This window comes from Pinus tabuliformis, chromosome 3_2 (genome assembly GCF_031772625.1).
Source record: "Pinus tabuliformis cultivar Carrire ecotype Pingquan chromosome 3_2, CPIR1, whole genome shotgun sequence".
NCBI lineage: Eukaryota > Viridiplantae > Streptophyta > Pinopsida > Pinales > Pinaceae > Pinus > Pinus tabuliformis.
The window spans coordinates 682,317,809-682,341,053 of NC_142302.1; the positions used below are offsets into that span (position 1 = coordinate 682,317,809).

Below are 23,245 nucleotides of genomic sequence, written 5' to 3' on the forward strand. Positions count from 1 at the left end.
TTCATAGGTGGTTAATACTTCTTGAGGTGTTAGAGCACCTATAGCTTCATCCACAATGTCAAAAGAAACTACCTCATTGAAAACCAGATAGAAAGATTCATCCACAAAGACTAAAAATTGAGGCATTTGACACATTATTATGAGTAGGCTTGATTTGGTAGAGCATATATCACTTGGGAAAACAACCCAAAGAAGGATAGTTTGGAGGAATAGCCTTACATTTAGAACACTGGAAAGTAGATCTTTTGGAAAGTAAGGTTGATGGCCATCAAGCAGTAGAAACAACATCAACAACAATGCCACCCCCATCAACTAGTAGGGGTCAAGTTGTAACAACTTTTCCACCACCTCCATCGACTACATTGTGTGGAGGTCATATTTCTTCTTGTTCTGGACATGGTTCATGACCATTGGAGAGATAGGCTATGCGAGAGGAGACTGTGAGAGGAGACTCCCATTGTTCATATATCATGAGAAAATAAATAAGAAGTTTCTCATGGCAAGAAAACATTTTAGTAGATAGTATATTTACTTGTATTTTCTTGTCCAAGTACCTTTAATAACTATTGAATCTTTCATATTTATTATGCTATTTTTCTAAAAAAATAGCATAAAACAATATATGACAATGTATGTTTGAAGTTTGAAGTTGGCAATTATAACCCATTGGTAATGATTTATGAATATGATGCTTTGTGTTCATGTTTGATAGTAATTGTTGTAGTCTAGTAATGGTTACAAATACTAATTTAATGATGACAAATTTTATATATTGAATTTTGAAACTTTAAAACTTTAAGGTTGATGAAAATCATGATGTTGTGTACGTGTGGTTGATGAAGATTATAACTACTAAATGATTGATGTTTTATGGTTTAATCCATTTTTTTTATAACTTTTATAATTAATTCATCATTTTACATTCTTTTCTTGACATATATGCACACAAATATAAAAATATATATTATATAAAGCAACGCTCCCAATAATGCTCCCGACAAAGAATCTTTTGAAAATTGTTTCTCATGCTCCCACTCTACACATGATTCCTAGTCTCGCTTCCAAGAAGCCTTGGCTTGAAGTTTTGAAATTTGAAGTATGAAATTTTCATATGAAAAAATTTAAGATATTATTTTCAATGTTGCATACCTAAATTTTCAAATTGGGTTTTAACTATGGCCTCGATGTTGTTAATGAGTAAAATTTCTTGCAAATATTGCAAGAAATGCATTAGGTAAGGGGTGATTCATATATTGAAAGAACACTTGGTTGGTATAAGATACTAAGTTTCCCCATGCATGGTCCCATTAGAGGAGATTGTGTATATTAGATTGGAATTGCAAAATTAGTTTGCAAAATTTGAAGAAGACAAGGGTAGGCAAAGGACATGGTGGTAGCATGCTTTGCAAACTTTAAAAGCTAGAGGCCATTTAGAGCCACATTGATTATATGCCTTGTGGCTGATTTTATTACACTCAGTACCATTTATATATATATATATATATATATATATATATATATATATATATATATATATATATTCAACTTTACATGGAAATGCATGAGCAGACTTTATATATCTTGCATGTAATAGTTTCAAATCTTTGAAATATGTTTTTCATTAAAACCTAAGTATTTTATGCATGATTTTAACAAATTGATTCATTGAAATCATATGAGTCTAAGTTGAAGTCCAAGTTTGAGTTGGCCCTCAATTTATTTCAAGATTGAGTTTCAAAATTATCAGCAGACATGTTCTATGACCACCATAGTAGATTTTATATGTGGGTTGAGAGTGTCAAGCCAAATGTAGGAGTAACTTGTCTTGAATAGGATTTAAAGCCATATGTATATTTTGTTGGCAGAAGCTTGCATCTTGTCTTTGAGAGGTGGATTTAAAGCCATATGAGTCATTTGTGAGTAAAAGATTAGCTGCATACTAGACTATATTTGATTGTTGAGCTCTTATTTTGAGTCCCTTGCCTTCTCTCTTTGTAATATTTTATTTGATAGAATCATTTATGGAAATTAACCCTCTTAGATTGCATTTATGACTCAATAGCCCAAAAAATAAGGCACTTCATCCTTTTCATCTAGAATTCCCAACATTTTAAAATTTTCCCATTTCCTTTCATTGCATTAGATTTTCAGCTCCCTTACTCTGATTCCATACTACAAGAAATGGGCTCAGCCACCATAGGGAAGCCCCCCTTGACATACATCCATTCTATATTTAAAGTATAGAGGAGTGATGATTAGGTGATAGTAGCCGACCTCCTAGTTTGAAATGTTTTCACCTAAGTGTGACAACTTTTATCATTGGGTGTAAGATTGTGTGATCATATGTATGAAATTGTTTAAAACTTCTTCCATTTACTTATCTAATTATTCTGTAATTGAAGCTATGATTGAAATTTATTTATGAACTAATTAAATTCATATTCTACATGTTTAGTTGAGATCATAAGAACAACAGTCCACTGGAGTAGAGCTGGAAATTTCAACAAAGTTTATTATCCATGCCCCTTCAAGGCACTAATTCATATGATGAATGCACTGTTAGAATTTATTTTTCCCTTTATACAAATATTTATCTATTTTAATGTCCAAACAATGGTTTAGTGGAGAGTTGTCTCTTTTTATTGGTTAATTTTGGGATAATTTTTTAATTTGTAAGCTTTTTTCAAGCCCCAAGTCAAGTCTTACTCTCCAACGCACAAAGTAATTCCTAATTTTTAAGTCACCTGATATAATGTAAGGTAGAAAACATCTAAATAATAAAGAAAATTAATCTGCATTTAGGATATTGTTGTTAATGCACTGTGACTGCATCTTTTTCATAATGGTTTCGTTATTGCCTCCTGTTAATTTTGGCAACTAGGGCCAAACTTCACATTAAACACCTCATAATAGGCAGCTCATATTTTTCTTGGATTCCCTCTTTGAGAGGTGTAAGATTGATCTAAAGATCATCCCATTGTGACATGTACAAATGAAATTATGAATTTATTTTGATAATGTACAAATTGTCAAGGTCAGTGAGCGAAATCATGTAGGCTCAGAAGCCCAACACTCACGTCTATTCATCCTCAACGATTGCCTATAAATACATGATGCCTCCTCCTCATTTGGACATACTTCACTCACTCACGTCTTATCTCTCGTTCATTGGTTGGGTACAAAAATCTGAAGCTACTCTCCACACATGTGAAGGGAAAGAAGGGTTGTGCCAAGCGTTGACCAGATTTGACCAAAACATTTAGAGGTTGTTTTGACTTGGTTTGACCAAGAATTGACCTATTTTGGTGCGGTTTTTGGTGGAGGATTTCTATTATAGAAAGCCGTAGTTCTAGGCACAAAACCCAAGACAATTTGACATCTTGTTTGACCAATGTTGGTTGTACTAGGGCAGGCTGCAACGTTGACTTTTGTAGACCAGTTTTGGCTAGACTTTTTCGGACTCTTTTTCATTCATTAGACTTTTTGTTGGTGGTTGAAGTTAGCTAGGTTTGATCAAGCTGAATTGAGGAAGAAATTTGGCATGTTAACAAGTGTTGAATTTCTGGTTAGGACTTTCTATTTATGTTGTTTGACTGATCATATTTTCATTGTAGTTGGACAAGTGAATATTATATATTGTACTCTCTCTCCTCTACTGAACTTTTGAAGAATTGTAAGAAGAATTGATCAAGGGTTTACCCATATTGGGGTTTGTCCCTAGCTGGTTCCATATCTTATGTCATCTTGTCTTTCCTAGTCTTCTAGTATTATTGTTTATGTTCTATCTACATTTTACTATCATGTTTATGTGATTGCTAAACTGGATATTGGTATTGGGCTAGTAAATAAATTCAAGTAAAATTGCTCTAAGCATAGAACATACCATTGTTATCCTAAATTAACATGGTATCAGAGCTGATTTGAAGACAAATCCCAGGCAAGAGTGAGAAGAGAAATCACCAAGAGGAGAAATCACTAATCAAAGACAAGATTCAATGGCTTCCACATCCTACTTCAAGTGTTATGATGAGATTCATGATAAGTCTGATTATCATGCAAGGAAGATGTCTCTTGATTTGACATTAGAAGAGCAAGATGTGATGGATTATGTGTAGGGAAAGATTTGAGAACCTCCTTCTAATGCACCAATTGTTGCTAAGACCAAATACAAGAAGGGTGAAGTCAAAGCGAAGAAGATCATCAAGGATTGTATTCATAAGAATTTAGTTTCTTACATTTCTGATTTGAACACATCAAAGGAGATATATGACAGGTTGGTTGGCATGTTCAAATCTACCAATGCAAATCAAATTCTTTTCCTCATGAACAAGTTGAAGGATATAAAGAAAGGAAGAAATGAAGATATTCAATCCTACTTCATGAGGATTCCAAATATAAAAAATGATATTCTTTCTATTGGTGAAGCTATTGCTGATAGGAGCTTACCCTCATTTCCCTTGGAGGACTCCCTCGTGAATGGCACGTGTTCAACACTACTATTCTTAACAATGACGGGATTCCAGGTTTTGAATAATTACTGACTAGATGTTCTCAAGAAGCAAGGATGATAGAACTAGATATGACTTCGAATAGGAATGATGCTACTGCATTCTCCGCTCATGCTAAAAAAAAGAACAATGCATGTTCAAAGAAGCAATGTCAAGGAAGGTTGGGTTTCAAAAATGGAAGGAAGGGAAGATGCTTCATTTGCAACAAGTTTGTTCACTATGCTAGGGAGTGTCATAATAGAAGGGATACACCTCATGATGATGATAACCACAAAAACAACAATTTCAGGGGCAACAATAATAAAAGGAATGGCAGATTCAAAAACCAAGGAAAAAGGAATGCTCTTGTTTCTCATCATGCAAATGGTTGACCTTGCAACAGAACAAGAAACACCCAGTATGATGAATCTAATGTTGTTGATAACAAGAAAAAATAATTCTATCTTATATATGTCCCTTCTACTACATCTCCTCTAGACACTTTGGGAAATTGGTTGATTGATGGTGGTGCCACAAGGCACTTCACCGAGTATAAGGAAGCTCTTTCAAATCTGATTGTAAGGGATACAAATTTAGAAATTCGCCTTGGTGACAATGCCAAATATCCCTTGAAGGAAGTTTGGAATAATACTCTTCAATTGAATCAGGGTAATACCATTCATCTACAACAAGTACTATATGTACCCAATCTAAATAAGAACCCAATATCTATCTCGATGATGGAGGACAAAGGATTCAAGGTGGCATTCATCGATGGAAAGGTACGTTTGTGGAATAAAAATTTCAAAGATGCATTTACACTTGGCTTCAGGGTTGATAGCCTATATCAAGTTGGAGGAAGCACATTGGGAACTATGTCTTGTGACACATCACTTCTATAAATTATGGCATCGGAGGCTTGCTCATCTACATTATAAGGCTCTACCTGATGCGAGGAAGATGGTGATAGGTATGCCCAAATTTAAAGTAGAACATGAAGGTTTTTTCAGTGGTGTGCCGAAGGTAAGCATACTAGGGGACCTTCCCCTCAAGTGATAGAAAGACTATTGACATATTGGAATTGATTCATTATGATCTATCTGGTGTAATGCCCGTGAACCCATTAGGAGGATACTTATATTATGAAACCATTATAGATGATTTCTCTCACAAGACTTAGATATATTTCTTGAAGAAGAAGGATGAAGTATTCTCATGGTTCCATTCTTTCAAAGCTTTGGTTGAAAATCAAACTGGGAAGAAGATCAAAGTATTAAGGACTGATAATGGAATCGAATACAAATCAAATGAGTTGAAATATTATTATAGAGAAGCTGTAATTAAGAGGGATACTACTACCACATATACTCCTGAAAAAAATGGTGTTGTTGAAAGGAAGAATCACTCTATCATAGAAGCCACTTCTGCCATGCTTCATGATCAAAGCTTTCTAAAGTTCTTATGGAACGAAGCTGCAAACATTGCCATGTTTGTTCAAAATAGATTCCCTCATCAAGCGTTGGACTCCAAGACTCTCAAAGATGTTTTCCCTAGAAAGAAACCTGATGTTTCTCACAATAGAAGTTTTGGTAACCCCATATATTTTCATGTGCCAAAAGAAAAGATAAAAGAATTGAATGCTTCTCAAAAGAAAGGAACATTTGTGGGCTATACTAAAACTTATAAGGCATATAGAATCTATGTGCCTAGTTAAAGAGAAGTGGAGATAAGCCATGGTGTCAATTTTGATGAGGATGCTTCCCTTGGAAAGTGCACAGGGGCTTCACTCAATGAACCTCAGACATATCGCGTGTGTTCGTGGCATATTAAACAATACCCTTAATTTGACTACATATAGGAAAATACCTCTAAGAAACACATTATTTAACTCCTTACCAATATGAAACCAATACACCTTCTTAATTTAAAAACCCCTACTTTCAGTAGATATTGGAGGTATCCATTTTTTCATTAACATTTTTGATACTCCTTTAAATTTAGGCTCCATTTTTTATACCTGCCAATATAAAAACCCTCTACCCGCTATATATCACCCAATATATTATGTTAATTTTTCCTCAATAAATATCCCCCAATATGAACCCACGTGGTATGGTATTTCTCCCCCAGTGAAGCCCCTATGGGGAAGTGTTGATGGTGCTAGACCCGTCAACATTTAAGGGATCTCCCCAATATGAAGTCCCAGCTAGACCTCACACCATTTGGTGTAGGATTCCCATCTGGTACGATGGTCTGGTTTCCATTTATCTTAAAGATATGCCTTAGCTCTTGCTTGCCAGCACATGAGAGTGGTATACTTAGTCTTCAAACAATGAGGTTTGTGTGCCTAGTGAGTGCTTAGTGTCGCTTTTGTCAAAGTTCTTTCATTGCAGAGGGAGAGGGTGAGAGTGAGTCTCAAGTTGAAAGGGAATAGTCCCAACTTAGTTAGAGACACACTACACAACAGGACATGCACAACTTCTGGCAGAGTAGTCCACACGGATGTGGAAGCCACAAACACGAAGTGAACAGATAGCATGTACAACAACCATCAAAATAGTCCACACAAGTATGACGGTCGTTATAACAAGTTTACAAGAATGAATATGTTGTCTCCGACAGAGTAGTCCACACGGGCGAGATAGTGATAACAACTGATACAACACATTTCCAAAAGCATATGCACGAAAACAACCGAAATAGTTCAACTATCTTAGTATAGGTTAAAGCAACATTTATTACAAGCATCCAAAGAATAGCCTTACAAATGAATACAATGCATGTGTGAAAACGTGTTGGCTTGTCAACAGGCTTTTGAATTAAACAAAAGTTCCAAGACACATCCATACACCATACATCACTAGCCCCGATAGCGGGGCATTGGAGACACTGCTCACTCCTAAAAAAAAGACTACAGACTCTCAAGGCTATGGGGCAGAAGCCAAGGTGAAAATTCCTTTGCATGTACAAATGAGGTGTATGTATAGCCAAGGGTGAGACGGGCCCTTGTGACTCTTCGACTTCCCTCATGATTGTTTGAATTACATGACTCCTCGATTTACATGACTCTTTAACTTCATCTATGGGTCTCTTGGATTTCCACGTTATGTTACATTGATTACACAAGTATGACCCAAAGTAGCGATTTGGCCGAGGTGACTCATGGAACAACTCATCGTCACACCATGCCTCATCCATGTACCTGCGTCTGCAATCACTCATGACGAGACAACATTAAATCTAGAAATCCCCTAGTCTACCATGATGCATTGTCTTTCGTTTTGAGGTGCAGATGACCGGGAGAGAGGACAAGGCTCTGAAACAATGTAGAGAACATGTTAGGCCGGGATGTGAGGCTCTGGGACAATGTCGGGAAAAAATTCAGATAGGTCACTCAGAGGCTGGGTTAAGCATTCAAGGATATTAGTGACATTTGCGGGAGATGCCTTAGCTAGGAGGCAAAATTGCATAGTTTTTCCAGGAAGGCAGTGTGGGAAATAGGGAGCATTGGAAGTGAAAATTGTGCATATTTCTATAGGAGGTTGGGAGGCGACTAAGAAGCTTTCTCATTAAAAGTTTGCATACTTGGGAGGTAGTCATGTAGGACATGTCTACGCATTTTCCGTGCGGAGCGGGGTGCTACGCAGCAGGTGAATTGTCCAAGAAAACTGCAAAATTTTCAAGAGGAGTGGCAAGGAGGCCTGCAGGGGGGCTGACTGACATAACTGCACAATTTACAGAGATAGTGTAGTGATAGGCATCGAGTGCCTATCCCTCGTAATTTCTACGTAATTTCTTCAGGTAGTACAAGCAGGTAGGTTCACAAATTCTGTGCAATTTTCGAGATGAGTGCAACCCTGGGTCACTACCCAGTCAAATTCTTTGGTTGACCAGCGAGAGCCTTGATAGATAGACTTGTGGGAAGCACAAACTGAGATAGATTCTTTGGGAGCTTCTGCGCTATTCTAGGTGACACTCAACCATGTTGATTCCAGGACTGCGTAGTGTAGACTACCTAAAGGGTAGCCTCAAGGTATATGCAATTCTGAGGAATAGTGCTTGGTCACTAAGAGCTGAGACTATGTAATGCAGCTCAATGCAGGTCCAGTTTATGGATGGTGATCCAGTTGACAAACCATTGGAAAAAATGGCTAAGTGTGTGAGAGAGTGAACTTGTGTATACATGACCTTGCGAACACACATTCAACATGACTTGTCGACAAGACACCCCAAAACACAAGACAAAATATGCTGAGTGTGACTGACTGCAAGACTGTTTAATGGTCAAATCGACAAGTGTGACACTTCAGATAGACCTTTGGAGAACCGTGACAACACTTGAGCGATACTGCTTACAACATTTTGTATGAGTGTGGCAAGTGTTTACATAGGCGAAACAACTCATGCAAATGAAGACAAACCTTCGATATCACCAAAACAAGGTTGCAAGAATGAAATGGCAATCAACATGACGAAGAGGATTGATGCATTACTTCCTAACGTTTGAGGTTTGGCAAAAGTGAGGCGAGATTTTCCTTTCTCAAGGAAAATATATTGTAAAGATACTTCAAAGATTTAGGATGGTGGACTGCAAGTCCATGATTGTGTCGATGGTCCTTAACTTCAAGAAGTTATGTGGAAGTGTTTTTGGGCCTGATTTGGGAAATCCTTCTGCGTATCGTCAACTCGTGGGGGGCCTGATCTTCTTGGTGAAATCCCATTCGGACATATGCTTTTCATTGAATACATTGAGCTAGTTTATGGTCGATCCTCATCACATACATTGGATTGTTGCCAAGAATCTCTTGAGACATCTTCACGGCACAATCACTTATGGAATAAGATACACTGTTGGGACTGTGAGGCTCTATTGTTACTCTAATGCAAACTCGGTTTGAAGTGTGGTGGAATGTCAAAGAACATCTAGATGTTTCTTCTCTCTAGGTTTTGCTTCGATATCATGGATGAGAAGGAAGTAGAAGTCAGTTGCCTTGAGCATCACTGAGACTGAATACATTGCTGCTAGTTTAGCCTTTTGTGAAGTTGTTTGGTTAAGGAAGCTCTTTAGTGAGCTGTTTGGACATGTGTTGGATACTACCATGATCTTCTGCGATACTCGAAGTGGGATTCGTCATTCGGAGAATCTCGTGTTTCATGACCACTCCAAGCATATTGATATCAGGTACCACTTTATTTGGGATATGGTACAACAGGGAGCAATAAGGCTCCAACACATTGGGAGTGATGATTAGGTCACCGATATTCTTACAAAGCCCCTCAGGAAGGTCAAATTATTAACTTTTGATGAACAACTTGGAGTCGTGGAAAGACCCTCTTATGAGCGTCCCGTATGAGTTGGATGTTGAGCTCTCGGATCTCTAGGGGCTTGGGGTACTTCTTGGATAGATGAAAGACCATAGGGTGAGTGGTTCACCTTCCTCTATTGGTACGCAATGTAAAGGGTGGGTGGTTCACCTTCCTCTATTGGTACGCGATGTAAAGGGTGGGTGGTTCACCTTCCCGTGTGATACCTCGTGGTGGCATATGTATAGGGTGAGTGGTTCACCTTCTCCTATGGCATATGAGTAGGATGAGTGGTTCACCTTCTCTTGCCATCACATGCTATCCATGTAGTTTGGGTCTCATGGGAAGTACCTCTCATCTAGCCAATGAGTGAGGAAATGAGGATAGTGACCATAATACTACCGTTCGACGCATCATGTACTACCGTACTCCCTATGCTAGGATATTGGTATTGATCTCGGATCAATGGAAACTGACTTCGGGTCGGTTAAGAGTGGTATGGCACACTCTCTTTTATTGGAGATTGACTTCGGGTCAGTGGAGAATGGTATGATAAATTCTCGATCATTTCTTCTTTCTTCATAGTTTAGGAGAGCAGAGAAGAGCAGAGAGAGTGATGATATAAATTGTTAGACAGTTTTGCACGTGAAGTTCTCCCTAGTTGAGAGGGAGTGTTAATTTTGGAAACTAGGGACAAACTTCACATTGGACACCTCATATGAGATAGCTCATATTTTTCTTGGATTCTTCTCTTCGAGAGGTGTATGATTGATCTAAAGATCATCCCATTCTGACATGTAGAAATGAAATTATAAATTTATTTTGATTATGTACAAATTATCAAGGTCGGCAAGCAAACTTATGTAGGCTCAGAAGCCCAACACTCATGTCTATTCATCCTGAGGGCTTGCCTATAAACACATGATGCCTCCTCCTCATTTGGAAACAGTTCACTCACTCACATATTCTCTCTCCTTCATGTATTGGGTACTAAAATATGAAGTTACTCTCCACACGTGTGAACGGAAGGACGAGTTTTGTGTTCCAAGCTTTGACCATATTTTACCGAAAATTTCAGAGGTTGTTTTGACTTGGGTTGACGAAGCATTGACCAATCTTAGTGCGGTTTGGGTGGAGGATTTCTATTCTAGCCGGTCACAGTTCTGGGCACACAAAATGAGGCAATTTGACCTCGTGTTTGGCCAGTGCTGATTGTATTAGGGCTGGCTGCAACATTGACTTTTGTAGACCAGTTTTGACTCGACATTTTCAGAGTGTTTTGGGCTGATTAGACTTGTTGTTGGAGGCTGAAGTTGATTGGGTTTGACCAAGCTTAATTGAGGAAGAAATCTGCTGTGTTGACCAACGTTGATTCTCTAGTTAGGGCTTTCTATTTTTGTTGTTTGACTAATCATATTTTCGTTGTAGTTGGACAAGTATATATTATACATTGTACTCTCTCTATGCTGAACTTTTGAAGAACTGTAAGAAGAATTAATCAAGGGTTTCCCCACATTGGGGTTTGTTTCTGGCGTGTAGTCTGTAGTCTTCTACTGTTATTGATTATGTTCTATCTGCATTTTGCTATCATGTTGATGTGATTACTAAACTAGATGTTGATATTGGGCTAATAAAGAAATTGAAGTAAAATTGTTGTAAGCAAAAAACATACCATTGTTATCCTAAATTAACACCTCCTCTATATTTATAAGAATAAAATAGACACATTAAAAAAACACTCATATCATCTTATATTTCTTTATCAAATTCTATCATTTAAGTTTATGCATATTTTGCTTATCATTAATCCTGCACAAACCTATTCCAAATCAATTAAAACAATGATACTTTGACACTCCAGACCCAAACCTTAGTTTGGCAATATGCCATATTTGGGTTCAATCATATAACTTGGGAAACATGAATTTTATAATTCAGGAGTAATGACAGGTCTCCTTTGATCTGTTAGACCCTCAATATTAGCAGGGACGGGGAGTGTTAAGAGTTAAGCTTGTGTTTGATAGTTAAAAAGCTGCAAACTGGCTAACGATCATAACTGATTTAACAATTAATCATTTATGTAAAGAACTAATCACTAGCAGCAACTAAGTAAATGTTTCATTATGTGTGATTTTGTTTCTCTATCCATATATGTCAGGATCAATCTTTGCAACTTCTAGGGGGAGATAGGTGGTAGCAAGAAAATTCTGAAGGCTTGAACTTCGCTGAGAGTATTACAGCTAAGCTGCATCATTTTATAAGGTTGTCATGCCTAGTATAGAAATAAGACAGAACAAATAAAATCCAAGACATGTCTAGTATAGCATTTTATAAGGTTGACATGACGAATAACATCCAAGTTTTTGCTTATAGAAGTAGATACAATGGCAATAAAATAAAGAGTGTACAATCAGAAAATAATATTTTGCTTATAGAAGTAGATACAATGGCAATAAAATAGTGTACAATCAGAAAATAATATTTTCTGAAATTTTCAGTATAAAACAAGCAGAACCTTATAAATTGTGGTGCATTGCTTGAATATTATGTGAATAGCAATCTAGTTTTCAGATCAATGTCACAATAATAACTTAGATGCACCTCGTCAAACACACTACCAAAACAAAATACGTGTTTTATATAACAGACTCTCATGTCATAAAAGGATTGATGCTGAGTAATATTCTCACCTAAGGGAGAATCTGGAGTTTTATGTTTCCCTTCATCTACAGGAGGTGACCTGTTAGACTGAGAACGATTTCCAGGTTCCTGCTGCTTACGACTATCGGGCAAGCGAATTGCGGGTAAATGGTATAGCCCTTCACCAGAATCATCCGAATCACTCTCTGAAGACTTTTCTATTGTCATGATGTCAGCCTATTCAAACAATGTTACAACATTAAGTCGATATTCACATAGACCCAAATGACAAATCTGAAGACTTTTCTATTGTCATGATGTCAACTTATTCAAACAATGTTACAACATTCAGTAGATATTCAGTACAAAGACCCAAATGACAAGGTTGAAAAGGGACGTGAATTATATATACCTCAGGTTCAGGATTCATATCAAATTCATCTTCTCTCTCAATGTCGGAATTAATATATTCCCCTGACTCATCGGAATCGAACTCCATAGCAGATGCACTAAAATACCTTTCTTCTGTATAGTCTTTGGTCCATATGTAAATTTTCCCAGACTTGGCCACCGAAACCACCAGTGGCCGAATGGGATGCCAAGATAAATCTGTCAAACCCTCCTCTGGCCCTTCTATTATTTTCCCAAGCAATCCAGATCTGTGCCATATAAATATCTTGTGTTCCCATTTGCTACCACTTCCACCCACAACCCACATACTGTCACCACTGAAGCATGCAGACCTCCAGCGAGGAGTACTGTTAACAGCGTCCTGGAATTCTTTTGAAAGTTTCAAACACTGAGATCCCACTGAGATCCCACCGGAAGCATTGACTAACTCTCCCAAAGCACGAGCTGCTTCTTTTTGAGGTAGACAACTCTCAAAAACTCGAAGTGTGTGATCCTCAGAGTTAGATAGCAAATACTTGCCACACTTGCTAAAAACAAGTTGCCTAATTTCTCCATGCCCAGGAACCTCAAATACTGCTTGTACCTTTCTCGTTTCCGTGTCAATAATCAATATCTCCCCTTTCGAATTCCCAACATAAATTAGGTCACCTCTCTTATTAAAAGTTGCAGCAATAAATAGTGAAGTTGATATTCTGTCAGAGTCAACAGAATGTGCTGAAACAGGAAGTATATATTGTTCTCTTGAATTGAAGTCCACGAGGATTGGTCGACAGAGGACGGGACAAGCTAAAGCCAAAGATGGATTGAATGATCCGGGATGGAGACGAGCATTGGAGGGACTCCGTTGGAGTTGAATACGGGCAATCGCTCGACCTTCGGCAACATCCCAGAGAATCAAAGATTTACCCGTAGTGGATGTAAGTATTCGGCGACCACACATGGACCAACACACGCTTGTAATAGCTGCACCATGCTCTTTGTCACAAAGTTCCTTGGCAACCCCTCTGGTTTCAAAGTCCCATATAACACATGTTCCATTTGTACACCCAGCTGTTACATCCAGGCAACCAACAACTCAAATCTCTTTTCCATGAAAGCGAAAAGTTCAAAATGCAAAGGAAGTAGACAAGGGAATGACAATTGTGCAGAGAAAATGACAAGAAATTTTAATTTGATTTTGAACACTGATACACAGCTTTACCTATCATACTGGGTTGTAAATAAATTTTTTTACCAAACTAATAATAAAAACTTTAATTATTTAAAACATCTAAATTTTATAAATTTCATTCTCAATGTAAAAAGAAATAGAAAATGATAATACTTTTATCAGATCACAGACTCAGACTGCTACACATTATTTTTTTATTATTTTTCTCTTTCCATCAAGATTTATAATGACCATAAATAATAAGTATTTTCCTTAGAAATATGAAGTGATACCTATTTTATTTAATGATTAAGCAAAATAGCAAAAAAATCCAAAATTAAAACTTTGGACACCTCTATGCTATCTCTAATAATTACTTGCAAGAAAACTTAGTATATTAAAAACCTATACATCTACAAACAACAAAGCTGGACAAGGGCTCATTGTTTTAGAGTAGTCGCACAGTCCTCACATCTACCCTACAAAGATTTCAATAGAATATGCTGGTTTATATAAATTCTTATAAATTTCATCTCTATTGGTTCATGTTAGATTTGTTCTTGAGATGAATCTATACTGGTTATATACTAGCCTAAATTTATCTTACCCAAAGGAATAAAAAATTAAAATACCCCCTCTAATTACATAAAAATAGACCATTAAATATTATCCTTTTCTCTCAGTTTCATGTGAGACATCAATTTTTTTTTAATTTTAACTTATTGGTGTAGTCTACAGAGGTGGCAAATTTTTGGGGACAACCATTTTTGGCTAGAATCTAGTAAAAAAAATATAAAAAATTCTGGCAGTAGCAGTTTTTGAATGTGTTATTTTATGGTGGAAATAGATTCAACACCATTAGACATCAATGGGGCAGCTAAATTCTTGATGTTTGATAGCTATAATCTAGATATATATTAAAAAATTGTTAAATTTGATTAAAATCTAATTAAAATTTCCATAATTTTCAAAATAAATTTGAAAACTAATTAGACTATTACACATAATATGATAACATTGCCTTCAGACAAGCTGTAGCAACAAACTACAGTATAATACGAACATTCAACCCAGCATCGTACCATGCACAAATGCTAGATATATAAATTACATGGCTAATGACACTGAACTTTCTCGCCAGAGCAGCGGATTTGTAGAAATAACGATATTTCAAATCGTTCATTGGTTATCGAACGTGTACAAAATTGTTGTTTTTTTGGTGAAATTTTGGTTCATGGATTATTGACGGTCTAGGGAAATATTTCTATTGGAAAATTTCAGTTTTTGTCCTTATTATTGCTTGGCATTGCATTCTTTTTTCTATGGAGAAATTAATTTGGCTTCTTGTCAAAAACCCTAAATGTTTCTAAATGTATGCATTGTGTATGCATGAAAAGAACTAGTAAGAGTTAGATGAAGAGAATCAGTAAGAGTTACAGACTAAGCACAATGTCCATTTTTGATGAATAAGACACCAAACGGTGTGTTAGATATAATTTTTCTAGTAACTCTAATACCATGAAGAGAATTAGTAAGAGTTACAATCTAAGCACAATGTCCATTTTTGATGAATAAGATACTAAAAAGTTGTGTTAGATATAATTTCTCTAGCAACTATGATATCATGAGGGAATATAATAGCTTCTTGTGGCATTTGTAAGATGTTTCAGAGTTGTAGTTTATCTTTGTTGAAACTCTTTTAAACAGAGGAAATTTAACAAACTATTATAGGGTTCAAGATCTACCAAGGTATCTAAAGTCATTCACATTTTCAACTCTCAGAAATTTATGGTGCATTTCTTGCCTCAAGTTGGCTTGGGCTGCATATCTTCAACAATGCACAAGATGTGCTAGAAGAAAAATGTACAAAGAGAAAGATTTGACAGAAATTTATTGTGCATTTCCTGTCTCAGAATTGGCTTGGGATGCATATCTTCAACAATGCACAAGATGTGAAAGAAGAAATATGTACAAAGAAGAAGATATGACCAAGTATGCACACTTTGGAGGTTGTTTCTTTATGAATTGTCAAGGGAGACTTTCAAACCTGTAACATCTCTCTACATCATTTATCAAAATAAACTTTTGAAAAGAATAGTAACACTAGCCGGAAAAGACACCTATGACACATATACTAGTGGCTTTAAAGACCCAACGAAATATCTTTCTAGTTAGGCTTATACAAAATACTATAAAATTTCTGTGAAAATTTTACAATGTTAACTAATAATACATTATCTAATTCTCTATGCTTAAATAATGTGATCATCACAATTTCACTTATGTAAATAATGAATGGTGATGAAAAATGCATTGTTTTATGTTTTTCATATCTTTTAAGTTTTTCTCTCTTAGTTTCCTCAATATGAAACCTCCAAACTTTATCTATCATCATGTTGTTATTCAAGAAACTCCCCTTAATACAGAGTTCTGTTATATTTTGTATATATATATATATGGGTGTAACATTTGTGGAGGGTTCCGCTGAGGTTGTGGCTCCGGATCCCATTATATATATATGGTTGCCATTATTGCCAATTGCCAAGGGTTTGTTATGGCCTATCCCGAAACCATGTGTTTGATGGTTTTGTTTTGATGTGTTATATAGTTATTTTAATAACTATATTGAAACATTTTTTGTTATATGGTTATTTAATAACCATTTTAAAAATGATTTTGTCTCTTATGCAGGTTTAAGAGACAAATGAGAGAATGCCAAGTGTCAATGGTTGATGGGCTGCCATGTTGGTCCCCGTGCTTATTGGGATGCCATGTGGCACACTGTGGACCCCACTTTTCTTTTGTCATGCCAAAATTTGAAGATATCTATCTTTAGCATACGAGATTGGTTTGACGAACTATTCACACCACCACGATCATGACGATAAGGTCTTCGATCTGGTCTTGTTTTTATCATAATCCAAACACTTGGATTTTTGAGCCATCTTTGTCCTATGTGTCTTTTTGGAGCCACCTAGATCAATCCTCCCCACTAAGGAGCTTTTGGTCCTCCAAAAGCATGGAAAATAATCTGCATCTTTCTTTGTACCCTGTCTACTTCACAAATGCCTTTAAGAGGTCTCACTTCCATCTCCTTTACTTTTGTTCTTCACAGCCTTATGCAACGAACCAACACCTACTACTTCTGCAACCTATAGTACATTGTTTACAAATTACATGCTTTAAATGCCATGACCAACTAAAGACCCAAATGTCCCATACTTGCCACGAGTTTATAACACATACCCGACGGTCAAGTTTACAACAAGATAGACGTAATACCCCAGCTTATGACAACAAGACCAACCCATCATGGTTGCTTCAAAAAGTGATGGAAAACACATCATCATTGCAACACATGGTTTACATACATAAGGCCAAACACTATTGTTTTGACAAACAATAGAAACATAACATCACTTTAAGATTTTTAACATGCAACTCAAAATATGACTCAAAACATGACGAGACATTATTGTTGCCGACCAAGTGATGGAAAACATATCATCACTTTTACACTTTAAAATGCAACAAATGATTTACAAAAGAATGACTATGAAATGACATCATGTCAAAAAATCCATTTTTCACTTATCAATGTCAATGGGTCACCTCCTTGAAGTGGTTTTTCTTGTTGAACGACTACTCTTTCTAGTTCACACACCGATGCCTTGTCTTTAAGGCACTGCTTTGGATGGAGCTTCCAGCAAATGGCTCTTTGATGGCCATTTCTGTCGCAATGACTATAGTAGGCTTTCTTCCTCCATATCTACTTAATCTGTTTCTTTTCATGCTTTTGAGAGGGTCTTTCATGCCTCATGAGTGCTGCCATTCTTTTCCAACACTTAGAAAAGGTATGGTTAGGTAAACCACAAAAGGTACATATTTTTCGTTGCCTTGACCTTCGTTCATTATTAACAACATGATCATAATAAAAATGAACATTCGAAGATTGAAAATGGTTATACCTTTGTTGTCTCTGATGTTAGTATGGTGATGAGAGCTTGCCTCAGTTCTCTTCCTACAATGGAAACTGCCATGGGATGATGGGGATGTTTTCCCATCATTCTCTTTCCTCGATGATGTCTCAGATGAATTTGACACCTTTGAACACTCTCCTTTAGCGTACCTCAAGCCTACAAATTGATGTTCATGCACAACCTCCAAAGGTTGAGTGATGCCTTGGTTCTTAGCACCAAGTTCTTTCTCGTCGTGCCTCATCCTTGTAAGGAGCCTCATATTGTCCCTATGATGGGGATCTCCAAATCTCCAACAGACATCATACTATGTGAGGGTGAAATCAAAAGGAAATCAACATCTTTTACCTTCTCTTTCGATTTGGAAAGAACTGATGGGTGCCGCTCATCATCTGTCGTTGGTGGTTTGCTAACTGTCTCAACGCATTCCCTAACTTCTTTCAAGACATACCCAATTCCTGCTTGATGGGGTAATTCCTCTACTTTGAAGGGGTTGACAATGCCTTGGTCATTAACGCCCAAGCCTTTTCCTTCATACCCCATTCTCTTCAACAGTTTGGAGCTAATTCCCGTGGTGTGATTTTCAAACACAACGAAATCATTATCAGGAAACATACATGAAGATGGACAACTACTTTTTACCTCACATGGGTCTTGCTGCAGCTTTTCCAAGGCCTCCTCCTTTGCTTGTAGCTATCATAGCAAAATTTATTTTTCCTTTTTCTCTTCATGTAGGCGCTTCTTCAATTCATCATTCTCTGTTTGAAGATTATGTTTGTTTTTCTTCAGTTCTTCCATGGCCTCTTTTGTGGCTTGCAACTGAAGCTGCAATCGCTCATTTTCCTTTGTCTCTTTCTGTAAAGTTTCATACAAGATTTCCACTTTCTTGGAAATTTCGATCATGGTCTCATACATCACTCTTTCATCCTCTGTCATTGTTCACACTGCAATTCACATCAACACAAAGACCGCTCTGATACCACTTGATCTAGGTCCGGGTGTGAAGAAGGACCCTTCCAAGACCTTTTACTTTCATGATGTGTTAAAATTGCTTTTTAAAAGAACATTAGTGAATACATGTGCATGCGGAAAAGAAGAGGAATATAACAATCATCAACACATGAACACATAAGCATTGATAACGGAGGCCATCCAGGAGGGACTATGTCTTCGGGCCCTGGTGCTAAGATGGCGTAGGCCGCTGCATTAACTGTTGTCAATAATGATGATGTACATAGAGATGATGTTTTGATCATACAAGGAAAAATGCCCTCACACAAGAGTTCCTCTAAGAGATATCCACAACTTGAACTCTCAATCAAAAGACTCCTATCACTATGATACAAAAACATGCATGGTGAGCATCGTGCCAACATGGCACAAAAGGGATGTCAAAGCAAAACACATGCATGAAGACAACAAGAGTATGCCAACAACATACAACAAGGGATATCAAAGCATAACATGATGACTTATGACAACAAGTACATCACATAAAAGATTCCGCCTAACATGAAGCAAGGAATCATGACAACATGTAATAAACAAGATCCTGTATCAACATCAATCATGGATCTATACAACATAATGAAAAAAGAAGAAGTACATGAACACATCACATAACTCACAACTAAGGGCCATCTAAAGAAGTGGATGTCACACTGCTAAAGCTACTCGGACCATCGCTCTAAAGGCTTCAATCGTATGAAGATGGCTGCTCACACAAGAAAGTGGACATCTGAAACATAGCTATCAAAAATGCTGAAGCTTGTTGAATATCAATTTCATAGCATTGATTGCAAGAAGAATCGAATAAACAAGAATCAATCAAGAATAATTGATCAAAAGATGAATCGATCACACGAAGAAGAATCGATTATAAAGAAGAATTGATCATAGAAGAATAATTGCTCTAGACTTCTCGCTCTGTAGCTCTATGGCGATATGACCCTATAGCCCTCTGGCTTATCACTGCAGCTCTGCGATCTACCAGAATTTCAAGCCCTGTGACTCTTATGGCTATATGCGCTCTGGATTGATCAAGCTTTGTGGCTCTATGGGGTTCAAGCATTGTGTTGGCTTTCAAGCTCTCTCTAGCACACAGGCTCTTAGGCCTCTTCATCGCAGCCTTTCCACATAGCCTCTCGAGCTTCCTGTCACACTGCCCTCGCCCACTGTTACACAACCTTCCTGCACTCCCCTCAGCTCTCTGTCTCCATCGTGTGTTATAACACATTTGGATCAAAGCCACGCTTAAAAATCGGAGGTTGGTTTTGTTCAGAATAGAAGCCATTTGCTTATAAGCATTGACTAGTGTAACAAATAGCCTTCTTTCTATTTAAAACAAAAATACACTCAAAACTGATAAATTCGACCAAAATCCTTGAAAGCCAGACTTCAAAACATTTTAAATCGGCCCTACAAACCCTATCGGGTCCGCCTTTAGACGCTTAATGCAATCGGTGGTCGGCAAGGATCGACGCCGATTAAATCTTCATGATATCAGGGGTTCCGCCGATATTGTTATCGGCGAAACCCCTCCATTTTGATTTCCCAAGTGAAGACAGTAATGATGTGCCTATCTCTTCTTGTTAACTAGGGGGGATATATCAATTAAATGAAGCTTGTCTCTCAAATACAAAAGCTTCTTATTAGGAAGATATTTTATCAATATGTCAACTACATGTTCATCAATGGAAATATACTGTAGTTGAAATACACCATCTTGTACTAGTTTCATAATATAGTGGTACTTGTTGTTGATATGCTTTATCTTTCCATGAAATATTGGGTCTTCATACAATCGTTTACAACTGGTATTATCATAATATATCACTGTAGGGTCCATAGGTCAAACAAATAGGTCAAATAACAACTTCCTTAATGAGACCACTTCTTTTCTTACTTCACATGCTACAATATAATTAGCCAAAGCAACTGTATCTTGATTTTTTTTCATCCATGAGTGATCCAAAATGGATCCCAAAACCTCTAAGCCTTCATATATTTTAACTATCGAAAACACTATAGGAAGGGAAAACAATGAAATAATGGCAGAAAATAGAGCTAAGCGAAAGCATAGCCAAGATGCACTGGAGCCGTTGGATCAGACATATCAACAATCTAGATCAAATCAAGATATCGCAATTGGGGGAAGTCAGCAGAGTACATTGGAGGCATCCTTTGTTGGAAATACTGAGAGGGGGGGTGAATCAGTATTTCTTACAATGATTTTTTTTTTTAATTTTTTTTTTTGGTGATTGCCAGAAGCATACATAGATATGTATATGTATACACCGAACACGAAAATCAACAATTGGAGTAAATGCTTTTATTAAAACTCAAGAAAGTGCAATGAAATAAATACAATATAAGTATAAATCTGATTGTGAATGGTTGCCAAGCTCCAACTTGGACTTTAGTGAGGCTCCAACCTCCAGAGCACTGACTCTGTTTTTGTAGTGGTTCTGCACTTAGGAGCACCTACCCCCAATGACATCAGTCTCGTTCAATTCTGAGTCTCCAACCTTTTGGGCTCCAACCCAACTTTGGTATACACTAGTGTGCTGCTGCACTCTTTTCAGCTTCTGTTGCTTCTGCTGCCCCCTTTGCCTCTACTGCTTCCACTATCTCCTACTCAGGTTATTCCGCCCAACAACTGCAACTATGTTCTATATTTTTTGTTTTTATACATCCTCATGCCTTTGTCCATTCATTTCCATTAGCTCGCTGGCTCTTTGGCTTCCTCCTCGCTTGCTTGAGCTTCAGCTTCCTCAACACTCGATCGACCTTCTGGCTTCCCTTCTCCATTCGCTTTAGCTTCCTTTGTGCTCGAATTAACCAATGCTTCACGAGACACATTCAAGAGGAAGAGGGGCCGAATTACAACATATATATATATATATATATATATATATATATATATATATATATATATATATATGACTTCTTTTATTCACAGATTTATTACTTCACAGAAACCATATGAACGAGGCTATAGCCATATAGAAGTCCCACATGCCACGTCATCCTTTTATCGCTATCGTTGCTTCCGGAGGTTCGCACATAACACAATCGATTGCCGATGGCTGATTCCCCCGCTGAACGCGATATTATATAAACTACAATTGATATTCTCGTCGTGTCCGCAATCATTCATCGCAATCAGGTCCAATGCGATATCGCTATCGGTGATCGCAAGTCGCATATGGTTGGGGCCTTACCTCCTCTCCGATTTCCCGATGCGATAATCTCTATCGGTGATCGCAAAGGGTCCACTTTGACAAACTATAACGCCTGCTTTCAAAGTGCCGATGCGATGTGCCAGACCCGATAGGATCCCAAATCTCCCGTGCATATATTTTCAAGTCCGGTTTCCGCGTGCGATAGTGTAACAGCATATATACGTGAGTTTTGCCTCTCATAGTGTAAATACATATAGATACAAATGCATCCATTGCTCCTCCGATGACTCTGTGTGCTCCTCTCATCTCCATTGTGGCTCCTATGGCTTGGTCTGCTCCTCTCGGCCCCATTTGCTCCTCCTGGTCGCTCTTGTCTCCTCCTCTTGAATATTTCCATATTGACATCAATGACAATCTGTGTCCAACAATCTCCCCCTTTGTTATTGATGGCAATATTCTTCTGCTCTCTCCCCCTTTGACATCAATGGCAAAGGAATGCATACGAACTCCCCCTGTCCTGCTGTGTCTTTATGAATGAACTTGAGTGATGATAAATAAATAACCCCCATCTTTTGACGCAGATGTTCAAATGCTTCACGAGGAAGAGGTTTTGTGAAAATATCAGCTATCTGCTCCTTAGTACTGATATATTCTAGGACGATATTTTGTTTAGCTACTTGCTCACGGAGGAAATGATACTTGATCGGTATGTGTTTGGTTCTTGAGTGCATCACTGGATTTTTGTTGAGACTGATAGCACTTGTGTTGTCACAATAAACGGTAATTGGTTGATCTGTACATATGTCGACATCTTTTCGAGCTTCCTTCATCCATAGTATCTGAGTACAATAGTCTACTGCAACAATATACTCGGCTTCGACTGTGGATAATGATATGGATGACTGTTTTTTGCTGAGCCAAGATACCAAATAGTCTCCTAGGAAGAATGCATTTCCACTAGTACTTTTCTGATCATCTATACTTCCAGCCCAATCAACATCAGTGTATGCAGTTACAGTCAGTGTTGAGTCCTTTGGGTAGCAAAGACCAAAATCAGAAGTTCCCTTCAGATATCTGAGAATTCTTTTTACA

At 37.4% G+C, this 23,245-nt stretch overlaps 1 protein-coding gene across 1 annotated transcript in view; it reads right to left on the bottom strand.

Annotated features, from left to right (window-relative positions):
- Positions 1-8,126: 8,126 nt before the first annotated feature.
- The window catches only part of LOC149182486 (protein RBL-like), a 117,760-nt gene continuing 102,641 nt past the window's right edge, over positions 8,127-23,245 (bottom strand). Inside the window, exons 3-5 of the mRNA XM_089414574.1 lie at positions 12,829-13,892; positions 12,482-12,668; positions 8,127-8,212 (exon numbers count right to left, since the gene is read on the bottom strand). Of these exons, the coding sequence (XP_089270700.1) occupies positions 8,127-8,212; positions 12,482-12,668; positions 12,829-13,892 (1,337 nt within the window). The remainder of the gene's footprint in view (positions 8,213-12,481; positions 12,669-12,828; positions 13,893-23,245) is intronic.